The sequence below is a fragment of the Microcaecilia unicolor genome, chromosome 14, assembly GCF_901765095.1.
Source record: "Microcaecilia unicolor chromosome 14, aMicUni1.1, whole genome shotgun sequence".
Lineage (NCBI taxonomy): Eukaryota > Metazoa > Chordata > Amphibia > Gymnophiona > Siphonopidae > Microcaecilia > Microcaecilia unicolor.
The window spans coordinates 47,598,797-47,610,818 of record NC_044044.1 but is presented as its reverse complement, the minus strand read 5'-3'; the positions used below and the strand labels follow the sequence as shown (position 1 = coordinate 47,610,818).

Genomic DNA, 12,022 nt, shown 5'->3' with positions numbered 1-12,022 from the left:
TCAGTGGTGCCTGCGTGGAATCTCAACCTGGTGCTAAGAGCATTGCAGAAGCCGCCGTTCGAACCCTTGTCGAGGGCATCTCTGAAAGACCTGACGTTGAAAGCAGTCTTTTTGGTGGCTATCACTTCAGCCAAAAGAGTTTCCGAGCTCCAGGCGCTCTCATGTCGAGAGCCTTTTCTGCAGTTCACTGAGGCAGAAGTGACTATTCGCACAGTGCCTTCCTTTCTGCCCAAGATTGTTTCTCGCTTCCATGTGAATCAGCAGCTCTGTCTCCCTTCCTTTCGTAGGGAGGACTACCCAGAGGAGTACTCTGCTCTTAAATATCTGGATGTGAGACGAGTCATCATCAGATACTTGGAAGTGACCAATGATTTCCGGAAATCGGATCATCTGTTTGTCCTGTTTGCAGGTCCTCGTAGGGGTCTGCAGGCTGCTAAGCCTACAGTGGCAAGATGGGTCAAGGAAGCCATTGCAGCGGCTTATGTGGCCGCAGGGAAGGTGCCGCCTATCCAGCTGAAGGCTCACTCCACAAGAGCTCAGGCGGCCTCGATGGCAGAGGCCGGTTCCGTCTCCTTGGAAGAGATATGCAAGGCGGCAACTTGGGCTTCGGCCCATACATTCTCCAAGCATTACCGCTTGACTGTGGCTGCTCGGGCGGAGGCCCGGTTTGGAGCTTCAGTGTTGCGGTCAGGGATTTCTAGGTCCCGCCCTGGGTGAGTACTGCTTCGGTACATCCCACCAGTCTATGGATTGATCAGCTTGATGATATGGAAGGTAAAATTATGTATAATCATACCTGATAATTTTCTTTCCATTAATCATAGCTGATCAATCCATAGCCCCTCCCAGATATCTGTATTGTTTTATTCTGGTTGCATTTCAGGTTCAAGTTTACTCTTCAGTTACTTCAGAAAGACTTCGTGTTCAAGTTTTTTCACTTGGATTCTTCAAGAGTTAAGACGAGTTTGTGTTACAGTGAGCTGCTGCATTCCTCTCCCCTCCGTTTTACGGGGCTGGATTGAGACTTATAATTCTGCCGGCACTCCCTCCCGCTTCGTGCGGCTGTAGGGCAGTTTTGTACCCCTCCCGCTTCGGCGGTGTTCGGGTCAGTCAGCTCCTCCCGCGGTTGCGGTTGCAGGATAAGCCAGATCCCCCCGCATCGGCGGGTGTGGTGTCCCTCCCCCGCTCCGCGGGGATGAGCTGGACGGATTCCCTTCCCCCACTTGTGTGGGGATGAGCTGGGTTAATTCCCCTCCCCCGTTTCGGCGGTGGTGAGCTGGGCAGAGTGTCCCTTCGTGGGTGTAATTCTCTAAGTGCTGAGTCCTGCGGATGGAGCTTTGATATCGACATACTGAGGAGTTTCCGGCAGCACATGACCACATATAGGGAGGCAAAAGTTTGCTCTCTATCTCCACCTGCTGGTAGATGGACACAACCCACCAGTCTATGGATTGATCAGCTATGATTAATGGAAAGAAAATTATCAGGTATGATTATACATAATTTTACCTTAGTGGTTTAAATTCACAAATGGTGGGGTGTAAAATTCTAGCAGCAGACTGATTCTGGAGAAAACTGGAATCTGTGGGTGGACTGGAAATACCACTCTTCCCCCCCCCCCCCCCCCCCCCCCCCCCCACACACTTTTCTTTCCTTTCCGTTTCCATTAAAAATGTTTTAGCATATGATCTTTAAAAACAACACAGGTCCCTTTTTCAGATATGAAAAAGGAAGTTTTTCATCTATTCTTGATTTTCAACCTCTTGATGATTTATATTATTGGAGTTCTCCTCTCATCCCCTGGTGGCATGCGCTAAAAGATATAATGCTTCCTTCAGCCTGGCAGATACACCTGAATTCAGGGCCTGTGTGGTCCCGAATTCAGAACCGGGAGGTGAAAAACGTAGATGGTTTCCTCTGAATACCTAGCCACGTCTTCACGCTGACACCTGTTTAAAAGCAAGCCAGAGGTCCTTATTTTAATGAGGAGTCCCAGAAGTGTGCTTCCTGCCACTAGAGAAAACTCGGATGCAATGTGCCTTGGGTGTAAAACTGAGGAAGCCTGAGAGAATACAGTTTGTGCATGGGAGCAGGAGGTGCGTGCTTAACCTGGGCTGTCTGCAGCAACTGGGTTTGAGTTGCTCCCTGCTGTGCCTTTCACTGTGTGCAAGCTGTCTTTCTGGTGCTGCCACTCCCTTTCTCCCCTTGGGGCCAGGCGTACAAACAGTAAGCAGTAGTTGAAGAACTGAGATGTGTATGTCTCTAATTGCAGCTGCTATTGCTTTCCCCCCTCCCCCCTGCCTAAGGGAGAGGCGGGAGGGACCTGCAGCCTGTTTTTTGGGGTGCTGGAATCTGCTTGTTTTATTTCCTTGCTCCTCCCTGCTGTTACACCTGCAGGGGGAAAGGCGGAGCAGGGGAGGGGGAACAGTCATTTACTGGTGTGCAGAAGGCACATCCTGATCAGGTCAAGACCCTCTTAGAGGTTCTTGAATAAGCCTATGAATTGCCTCTCCATGATATTGAATTGATTTATCAGTTCACTATTTTAAAAAAACACACAGCCAACCACTGTCTTTTGACTGCACAATCCAGTGCACTTGAAGCATTACTATGTTCCCTGTCTTATTGGATAATGTACTTTGTGTTAGTTACAGTGAGTGCCGTGTGTGATCCCATTGCTTTCATCGTGGTAACAGGATAATTAGCAAGTTGTGATACTTTAGCATTGGTCAACAAAAGAATTCTCCGAAGATGACATATGAGCTTTAGAGTCCACTCGAGATCTGACTGCAGGGACTAAAGGAAAGAAGTATATGTGTATGTGACAGTATCACAACCTAGAAAATCAGAATTTACTTTTCGCCAGTATGGATGTGTGTGTAATGATTTAACTAATTTTAAGCTCTGAACTGATTGCAGATTACTAGAATATCCGTACACACGATGCTCCCAGTTTGGAATTTGTGGGACTACTTGAGAGGGTGTGTGTCTGCTCAGACGTTGCCTCCTCTGTGCCTTCAGCTCAGTTGGAATGGGCCTCTTGCCTGTGGTACCACAGGAAATGTTTTGCCCCTGTTTTATATCTCCCTCTCACTTGCCTGATCTGTTCTTTGTAGTGACAGTCCTCAGTCAGGGGCCACAGAGTGTGACTCCCTCTGGAACCTGGTGTGAGGTGTCGAAAATGGTCTCTCCATAGTCGATGACCTAATGTATGTTATAATCCAAGTATCACTCAGGAACCTTCATGCAATACCATAATGTATTCTTCTTTACCATGTATGTACGCGCATGGTATATATATATATACCATGATCTGTTCCATGTATGTTATGTTCCATTTGTAATTCTGTTGCCCGGAAATGGCAACCGCCATTATGGCAAATGTAAGCCACATTGAGCCTGCAAATTGGTGGGAAAATGTGGGATACAAATGCTACAAATAAATATTGAGCAGTGACTGATTCAGCACCTCCCTCCTCTCAGGGGTCATGAATGCAGGGAACTCAGGTTCCCGCACATCATCGAGCCCCCGGTCCAGCCTGAAGAACCCCCCCCCCCCTTTTCCCCCCTTTATTAAGGAGCTTTCAAACACAGCTCCAGCATCCGCTGCCTCTGGATATGTGTCAAGGCATCCCTATGGCTGTCTAAACCACAGTTCTCTGAACAAACCTGAGGAATAAACATTTTCTGCACGAAAACAAATGTGGACTGTAAAAAATTAACCTATGAAAATAGAAGAAGGTAAACTTAGGAAATGTGATTATTTTAAAATTCAGTACTGACAGGGAACCCAGTGGCATTTTTGAGAGCAATGTTTTCTATGATTCAGGCTCCATCTTTGATCATATTCATGTTCTTTTACTGATGTAGTGTGGACACAACCATAAAGTGGTAATAACTTTTTTTTTTGATCCTACTAATTCGTTTTTTTCTTTTTCCCTTTTTCTTCCCCACCCTTTTCCCTCTATAATAGGTGCGGTCCCTCAGAGTGCCCCGCCAGTTCCCTCTGCCGCCTCCCGCTTTCATTTCCCTCCCTTGGATGCCCGTTCTCCAACTGAAGATGCCCAGGCAAGCCGGTTCCCTGCGGGCCCCCTGCTACAACACACCCATGACTCCCACCCCAACCTCAATGACCGGAAGACCAACCCTACTGAGCTGGAGGACCTCTCCTCAGAGTGGCAACGTAGCGCGGACCTTGTGGCTTCCCGGAATAATATCAATTCAAGCATCGGTGTACCACACCAGAAACGCAAGCCAGAAATTGTCCTCCCGTTGTTTGCTAGACCCGGGATGTACCCTGACCCTCACAGTCCGTTCTCTGTGTCACCTCTGCCAGGTCGTGGAGGGGTCCTCAATGTCCCAATCTCCCCGGCTCTCTCTCTGACCCCCACAGTTTTCTCCTACAGCCCCTCTCCTGGCCTGAGTCCTGCCTTCCCAGGGGGCAATTGCTTCACCTTTAACCCAGAGGAGATGAAACATTACCTTCAGTCTCAGGCATGTTCAGTATTCAACTACCACCTGAGCCCCCGGACTTTTCCCAGGTACCCAGGGCTCTTTATACCACCACCTCAGCGCCAGTTGCATCCAGAGGAGCAGCCTGCGTTTCCCATAAAGCTGCAGCCTCCTCCCATGGGACGTAAGCACAGAGAGAGGCATGAAAGTTCAGACGATGTCGGTGCTGTTACTCAACCTCAGATGGCTCCCATCCCCCACAAGATGAAAGTGGAGCCTGTATCTGACGATGAGCCTGAGAGCCAAGATTTACCATTGCAAGAGGAGAATCCCAGCAAGCCAAGGCCGAACGTGATAGTGGACAGGGAGAGAGTGTCTGTGTTTGCCAAGCCCACACCCCTATCATGGCCCGCTGCAGCTGCCCTCCCCTCAGCAGAGCCAGCGTCGGTGAACATAGCCAACAAGGCAAACTCGGACCAAGCGGAAGACGACAAGCCGTGTCGAGAGACAGCAGCTGCAATCGGTACCCCAGAGAAAAAGGAAGAGTCATCCATGCCAGCAAAACTGCGTTTGAAACGACGCTGGAATGGGGAACGGCAGGTGGAAGAGAAGAATAGCAAATTCAGCTTTTGTGCTAGTGACCTCGGGGTCACCCCTGTTGTGGGAGGACCCAAGGTGGTTGCTGATGCCTAGAACTGAAATATGGGACAATAGTCACCCACTGTCATTTTAATGGTGCGTTTAAAGTAGCAAGAATGCAGAGTGAGGGTGCGGGGAGGAGCTACGATGGGTTGGTAATTTAACAAAATAGAAGTTTATTTTGACAAGGACAATTGCAACACTGGTAGGGTTTCTGGGGATAAATTTAAACATGCGCTGAAAGTATTCCTTCTAAAGTGCCAAAACCAATATTTGGTGACATTTCCAGGCCCTTTCAGCCTAATATTTTGTATAATATTTGTGGTGGATAGAAGGGGAGGAGACTTTTTTTTCTCCCCATCCCCCCAGTAGGTGGGAAAATAGTACAACTACTATCATTATCCCATTCTAGGGTTATACTTTACCTAGTTGCAGAGAGCCTTTTCTTTACAGGGGAGGGTTGAAGCTACAATGGATAATTCTGTGATTCTCCTCTCCCATCCCCAAGATCATGCGTGGAAGAGGAATACACCTGGTGCATTCTTCAAATGTCATATAAAGAAAGCAGGAGAGGGCGTATGGAAACAGTTGCATTCTTCTGGCATGGGGGCAGGGATTGCATGTCTCGTGCCAGAGCCTTGGTTTCGCAGCCACAGTGCATGCTCACCGCTGCCATGCCTCTCGTAAAAAACCAGCAACTGGTGTGTTTGGGACATGCTGCGAGACCTGCAATCCCAACAGATGCTTTCTGATTGCTCCCAGCCACCGTCTGCATACTGCTTGATCCTCAAAAACTGGAACACAGCGTGAAAATCAGGGACATTACCAATTTTTCTTTTTCCTGCATTTTTTTTGTTTGTTTTTTAAACCTGCAAAAGACGTATAACACTATATAATGCACGATAGCGCCTGCTGTAGCTACGGCTTTGAGTCCTCTGTGGTGTGTGTGTTTCCCAGCCTTGCAAGCAGCGTCTTAAAGACCTGCAGATACTGGCCTTGCAGCATTCATAATGCCACAGTCTTCTGCCCGAGTTTTCTCCTAGACATGTCATAGATACAGAGTGTAATACATTCATTTGGTCTTTCATAAATCTGTTTAACCACGGCCTCTGGAAAACCCACGTTGTGTTGGGAAGCCCGTGGTTAGGCTGTACAGGGAGTCGAGAGGCTTTCTGCACAGCTTTGCAGAGGTATATAACATCACTGGCCTTCCACATCTATATTTTAATTCCCTGGCATTCTTGGTGGCAGTTGATAATGACAGTTAAACTGTAGCTTTTTGGTTTGTGTTAAGTTGGGCCATATCCCATATCTTATTTTTCTTACACACTTGATCTGTATGTGATCAGAACACTTGATTAGCTCATTGAAGAAGCCATGAAGGAAGCAGGGAATAGGAGGAAGCCAATGCCTTTAAAATATATGTATAAATCTAGATATATATATATTCTTTTTCTAAGTGTGACTGGCAAAGGGGGAGATGGAACAGAGCTGTGGATAAGCAGCCTGTAGTGAAAAAATGAATGCTCACATCTTGTTTAAAGTCTGGCCTCTTGTCGCACGTGTTTGAGCAAAAACTATGACTCAGAGAGTTCTGGCGTCTTTGAAGACATGCCTGGTGCTGCCTTTCATCGGTGCCTCGGAGCACACAACCTGCACGTTCTTGATTTTTGTTTATTTTTTGCTTGTTTGGTTTGAATCCAGCTTTAGAAGACTGGGTATTACCTATGCACTGAAGTCTCTTGACGATTGGTATAGTTTTGCTTCCTGTACCAGCCCCCCCTCCCATACTTAAGGTGACTCATGCCTTGTGTATACACACAACCATGACTGAGTGTATTAGCCATAAAGTTTTTTATTATTACTGTTCATTGTTTTTCTTCCCCATGGCTAAGAGCATCTTTTGTGCGGTTACAAAGCATCTGAGTAGGTTCTTTGCCTTGGCACATTTCAAGTTGGACCGCCTCTCACCTTTTCAAATTTCCCTTCAGAGGTGCAAAGAAGTGTGTCAAAAAAAAATGCCAGAGGTGCACATTGAGTCATAGGGAAGCAATCAACCACAGGGGCATCAAAGAGCAAGATAAATTCTAGTATTTGTATTAGGGAGAGGCAGTCTGAAGAATTTGGAGTGCTGTAAGTGGCTTGAAGTCTCTTGTTGCATGTGTTTTAGTGCTCTGGTAACACTCTGATTTATTCTAGACTGAGGAATAAGGGCTCATGGAAGAGAATTTTTAATGCGTCTCTCAGGTCAGGTTGAATCGCCAAAACGCTGCCTTTTCTGCTCTTGTCACTTCTCATTGAAAACACTTGGTGAGGCCTGCCCACTTTACTCTCCTGACCTAAGAACAGCCAGCTCCCAAGTTAACAGAAATGAGGTTTGCCTGAGTTATATTTAAAAGAATGTTGGAAATCGGGTGCAGTTTTCAGTAAGCTCCTTCTAGGTTCCCCAAGTTAAATTTTCTTCATGAGCTTAGTGTTGTGCTGTATGCTGCAGGGTTAGAGAAGGGATGACTACAGTTTTAGCAAAATGGACTTTTCAGAAATTAGACTCTTTCCTGTAAATAAAAAATGATTTTAACTTTAAAAAAAATCCATTTGTTGTCCTTCAAATCAGCCCTTAAACTGTTTGACCTAATAGGAACATAGCCATTTGTATCCAGAAAGTGAAACGAGAGGGAAAGCAGAAAATCCTAGCAAGATCAAATTGGGGGTGGAGGGGGGGAGTAGTCATTTTAAAAGAAAAATGATAAACCTGCTACAGGCTGATTTTAAAGTTTAGTGACCTGCCTTAAGAAGGATTTTATGCAGGACAAGATTCCCCTATAATAACAGGCAGTAAGTACCAACTAAATTCTAAATGTGCTTGAAATTTTATGTGTATTCGTATCGATTCTGTTTAGTGTTGGGGGGGGGAGAGTATTGTTTGCTCATTTCAAATACAGCAAAATGCTTAGAACCACAGTTCTTGTTCTGTGGGGTAACTGGGGCTATCGTAGAGGTAGAAATTGGAACTCTTGAGGAGGATTCATCTCTTACCAGTGACACTTGCTGGTGACTTGGAGTGCATTTGTACCTGGCTGTGGAGTGTGCCATGCTGTGTGGCTCATGGTCAAGGACAGCCACTTTAATGGCGGGTGGCGAATGGAACCGTGAGATAAAAGAGCCTATTCTGTTTTTATTACTCTTGAATTATGTCCTGCCTTAGCAATGACGGGTTGCTTTCCTGCCCAGCTTAACACGAGCAATTCTCATTCTCCCTGGTCCATGAATGAGCGCTTTTATGCTAAAATTGCTTTCTAAACGTTTTATAATGGCGAGTGGTTAACCTTGGTCTTTTAGAGGGATGAAGTTGATTTTTGTTAAATCTAGGTTTGACTTTTTCTGTAAATCTACATATTTCACTTTAAACTAGTATTTTTGAAAATAATTTTGAAAATTGCATTCCCTGGGGAATACGATTAGAACCACAGTCAGCCAGGGTCTTTCCGTATTGCTTGTTGGTAAAGGATGCCTGTTTCAGGAGTGAGTGGAAATGCACATCTGGAACCCTGGCATCTGATTGGCTGTGATGGGAATGTCCAGCTGCATGAGAGGGGGTTCCCATCTGAATATGGTAAAATTCTTGTAATGGAGTTTTAGGGGTAGTCCCTAACTGGAAACCAACCAAAACTGTCCTTTTTGACTTTTCATATTCTAGGTTCTCTAGTATTAGTCACTTTAAAGTACCTCTGGACTTGTCACCCAGTCAGGCCTTTAGGTAGGCTACACCCTGCCTTGTATACTGTGTGCAGTCCTGCTCGGAAGCAGGAAAACGGATATGAGCAGTCAGGTGGGGCTGTTCACAAAATTCTTTTCTTAAATTGTAGAATATCTGAGTATATAATTCATAAGTGCCATGTGGAGTGTCTTATGTCATAAGATGGCATCTGACACTGGTTGGGACAGGCTGAACCAGTCCTCCTCATTACGTGTAAACAAAGGTGATAGTTAGAAACAGGGACACTCCTGCCTGAAAAGTTCCTCCCAAGCTAAAGTTTAAAATGGTTAATGGGAGTAATGAGCTGGTTGAGATGTCTTGCTTTTAGCATGGCCACAAGCTGTCATGGCTTCTTTGTGTGACCATACAGGCCAGCTCTCACATCATCTTCTGGGGATTTAGCAGCTTTCCTGAAGACCTGCACTTTTCATTGGTTAAGAAAAGCCCTCCCAGCTTCATTACTGGGTGTATAACCATTTTGTGCCTAGTGTTCATGTCCGTAAGAGGTCATGACCTTCACTGATTGTGTGTATGTGCTCATATAAGAGAGATCTGTCATGGAACATAAAAATATAGTGGTCACCGTAGGGCAAACAAGAGGCTTTGTTTTCCCCCTTTCCCTTCCCAGCCCCGTGAAGTTGTCTCCCAGGATGCGAGAGGATGTGGTTTCTTTATTACTAGTACCAGGAACTCCCTGAAGATTAATCCTTGAAAGGACCACTGGATGCCAGTATGAACTCAGGAATAGAAAAAAAGAGGCCTTTCTCCAAGAATGCAAATAGATTTCTCCCATAAAACCCAAGTGCCAGGTTCAGTAGATGCTGCTTTGTTTTCAAAAGTTATGCGTTTCATATTTTATGAAAATGAACTATAATTATATATATATTTGTGTGAGGGAAGGGCTTTGTAGTAACGCTAAAAGGTATATTATATTCTGGATAGCCATTCCACTGGTGGATTGTGGGAATTGCACCGCATCCTGGGTGTTGATGTCTGTGTTGGGGAAAGTTTAGGGATCTGAGATGTAGGCCCAATAAAGGTTGGGCATATTGCCAAGGATGGTAGTGTCTGATCTCCGAGAGGGAGAGAGAACGTTCTGTATGGTGCAAGGGTGCCCTCTCAGGCTGCTCCAGGAATTGCAGTTCGGAGGAAATGTCACATCAAGGTGTGCCCACACACCCTTCTGGAAGGAAATCCTGATAATATTTTGCGCAGAGTTATACTTTCAGGATTTTCTTTCCGCGTAGCTGTGTGGTAGAAGCATGGGTTATGAAATTTTACAGCTGAGGTGACACTCTGTGCCATGAATCTGGTATGTTGATGAAGGTACAGGCACAAAATTTGCAGACGAGTTTTCAGCCTGGTTTGGCACTGTTAGGAAATTATCTCCTCTGTGTCTGTGCCGGATTAGTATTGCAGAGTGGGGAAGTGTAATTGAAGGGCTGATGCGTGTTTTGGCTGTTGGAGGCGAAGGGAAAAACTTACATAGTTGTACTGAATTTCGAGTTCCAAACGCATTAAACATTTAAAAGTTTTGAATGTGCAAATGTAATGAAATCCACCTGTATAAGTTAACCAAACCAGCATGGAACTACGTAGATTTATTTTTGTACTTGTAGAGTGTTTAAAGAAACCATAAAGGTAGCCACTCGTAAGAGTTATTTCCTTATCTGGTGGGGTGGGGAAGGGATGGAGGAAAGTCCGTTATATCAAAGCATTAAATCGATATGTTCATGTATCCGTCTGTACCCGAGACCCTGTTCACTAAGACACTGATCTAGCCATATACATCCTTGAAAATGTGCTTTCTAAAATTTTATGGTATTTCTCTGAGAGATTTATTTATTTGATTTATTTATGTAGTTTATGCCATGTTTTGGAGCAAGTCCATTCAAAATGGTTCACAGCACACACAAACAAAAGACAGTAAGATGTACAATTAGAGTGAGCCAAAAAGATTAAGGGGTCCTTTTACTAAACCGGTTAGCACAGGAATACCTACAAAATGGGCGGTGGTAAATGCTCGCATGGTAATTTTTTTAAATGAACGTTCACTAGTGGCAACATTAACGCATGGCCTTTAATACAAAAACCAGAAAAACGTCTGTTTTACAGCTCCAGTAAAAATGGCCCTAGCACATGGGAAAAACCCATGCAAGGGCACACTAAGGCCACCTTTTGCCACAGCTTAGTAAAAGAAACCCTAAATTATGAACAAGATCATATCAATAAACTTATTCAATATTAGGTTTTCAAACCTTTTCTCAAAAGATAATGTAGTTTGGGGGGGGGACCTGAGTACTGCAGGTAGTTTGTTCTACGTTTCAAGGCCAGCAACCCAGAATACTCTCCTCCACTGTTCTTTCCTAAAAACTGCAGTTGTAGGGATTTTCTACTAAATAGGTATGTGATTTGATCTTAAACATCTACCTGGAATGTACAATTCAGTTAAATAGGTTTCCTCACATGTACTGCCTTAAACATTAAAACCAGCAATTTAAACATGCAGTGTTCTTTATTGGGTAACATTTTTGATTCTTAGTAGAAGTTGGAGTTCCTGATAGGGCTACGGAATTTGTCTTTTGATACTGAGCCGTCCTGCAGTCACAAGAGATAAGGTGAGGCTGGTTCCCTGCATTGCATATCTGGATTTATAGGTCTGGTCTTGACGTGATAGGCCAAAGAAGCAATATGTAACTGGGCATGGGGAAGGGGGGGGTTAATTTTTGGGTTTTTTTTCTTTTACATTTACTGTTGTCTGTTCTGTTGAATCTCGGATGGAGTTTGCTAGTTGGCTGTTTGGAGATGTTTCTTTTTAGTCATTGGCTTTCAGATCTTTCTTAGTGAATAGGGCTGTGGGTCTCTTAAGGAAACAAAATTAAAAAAAAAAAAAAAAAAACACTCCCTCGAGTGATGAAAGGCCCTTACTAACTGTGAGGTCTTGGGTTACCGGTTTCATGTCACGGAGCAGCTATGCCCAGATAATCAGCTTGGTTTACTGATTGAAGACCCCTTCGATTTAAACACAGCCACTGCACAGAGAGAATGGACTGTGACATTCAGGGTCTGTACTGGGGCAGATGCCATTGGACTGTTAGTGGACATCCTTGGAGAAAAACAGACCACCTTGACATGGTAACGGACAGTTACCAAACATACTGGCAGAAGCCAGTA

At 44.9% G+C, this 12,022-nt stretch overlaps 1 protein-coding gene across 4 annotated transcripts in view; it reads left to right on the top strand.

Moving 5' to 3' along the window:
- ETV3 (ETS variant transcription factor 3) overlaps nucleotides 1-7,628 on the top strand; it is a 45,498-nt gene extending 37,870 nt beyond the window's left edge. For all 4 annotated transcript variants that reach the window (XM_030186331.1, XM_030186332.1, XM_030186333.1 and 1 more), the window contains exon 5: nucleotides 3,974-7,628. In XM_030186331.1, the coding sequence (XP_030042191.1) occupies nucleotides 3,974-5,145 (1,172 nt within the window). In that variant the 3' untranslated portion in view covers nucleotides 5,146-7,628. The remainder of the gene's footprint in view (nucleotides 1-3,973) is intronic.
- The last annotated feature ends 4,394 nt before the right edge of the window (nucleotides 7,629-12,022 follow it).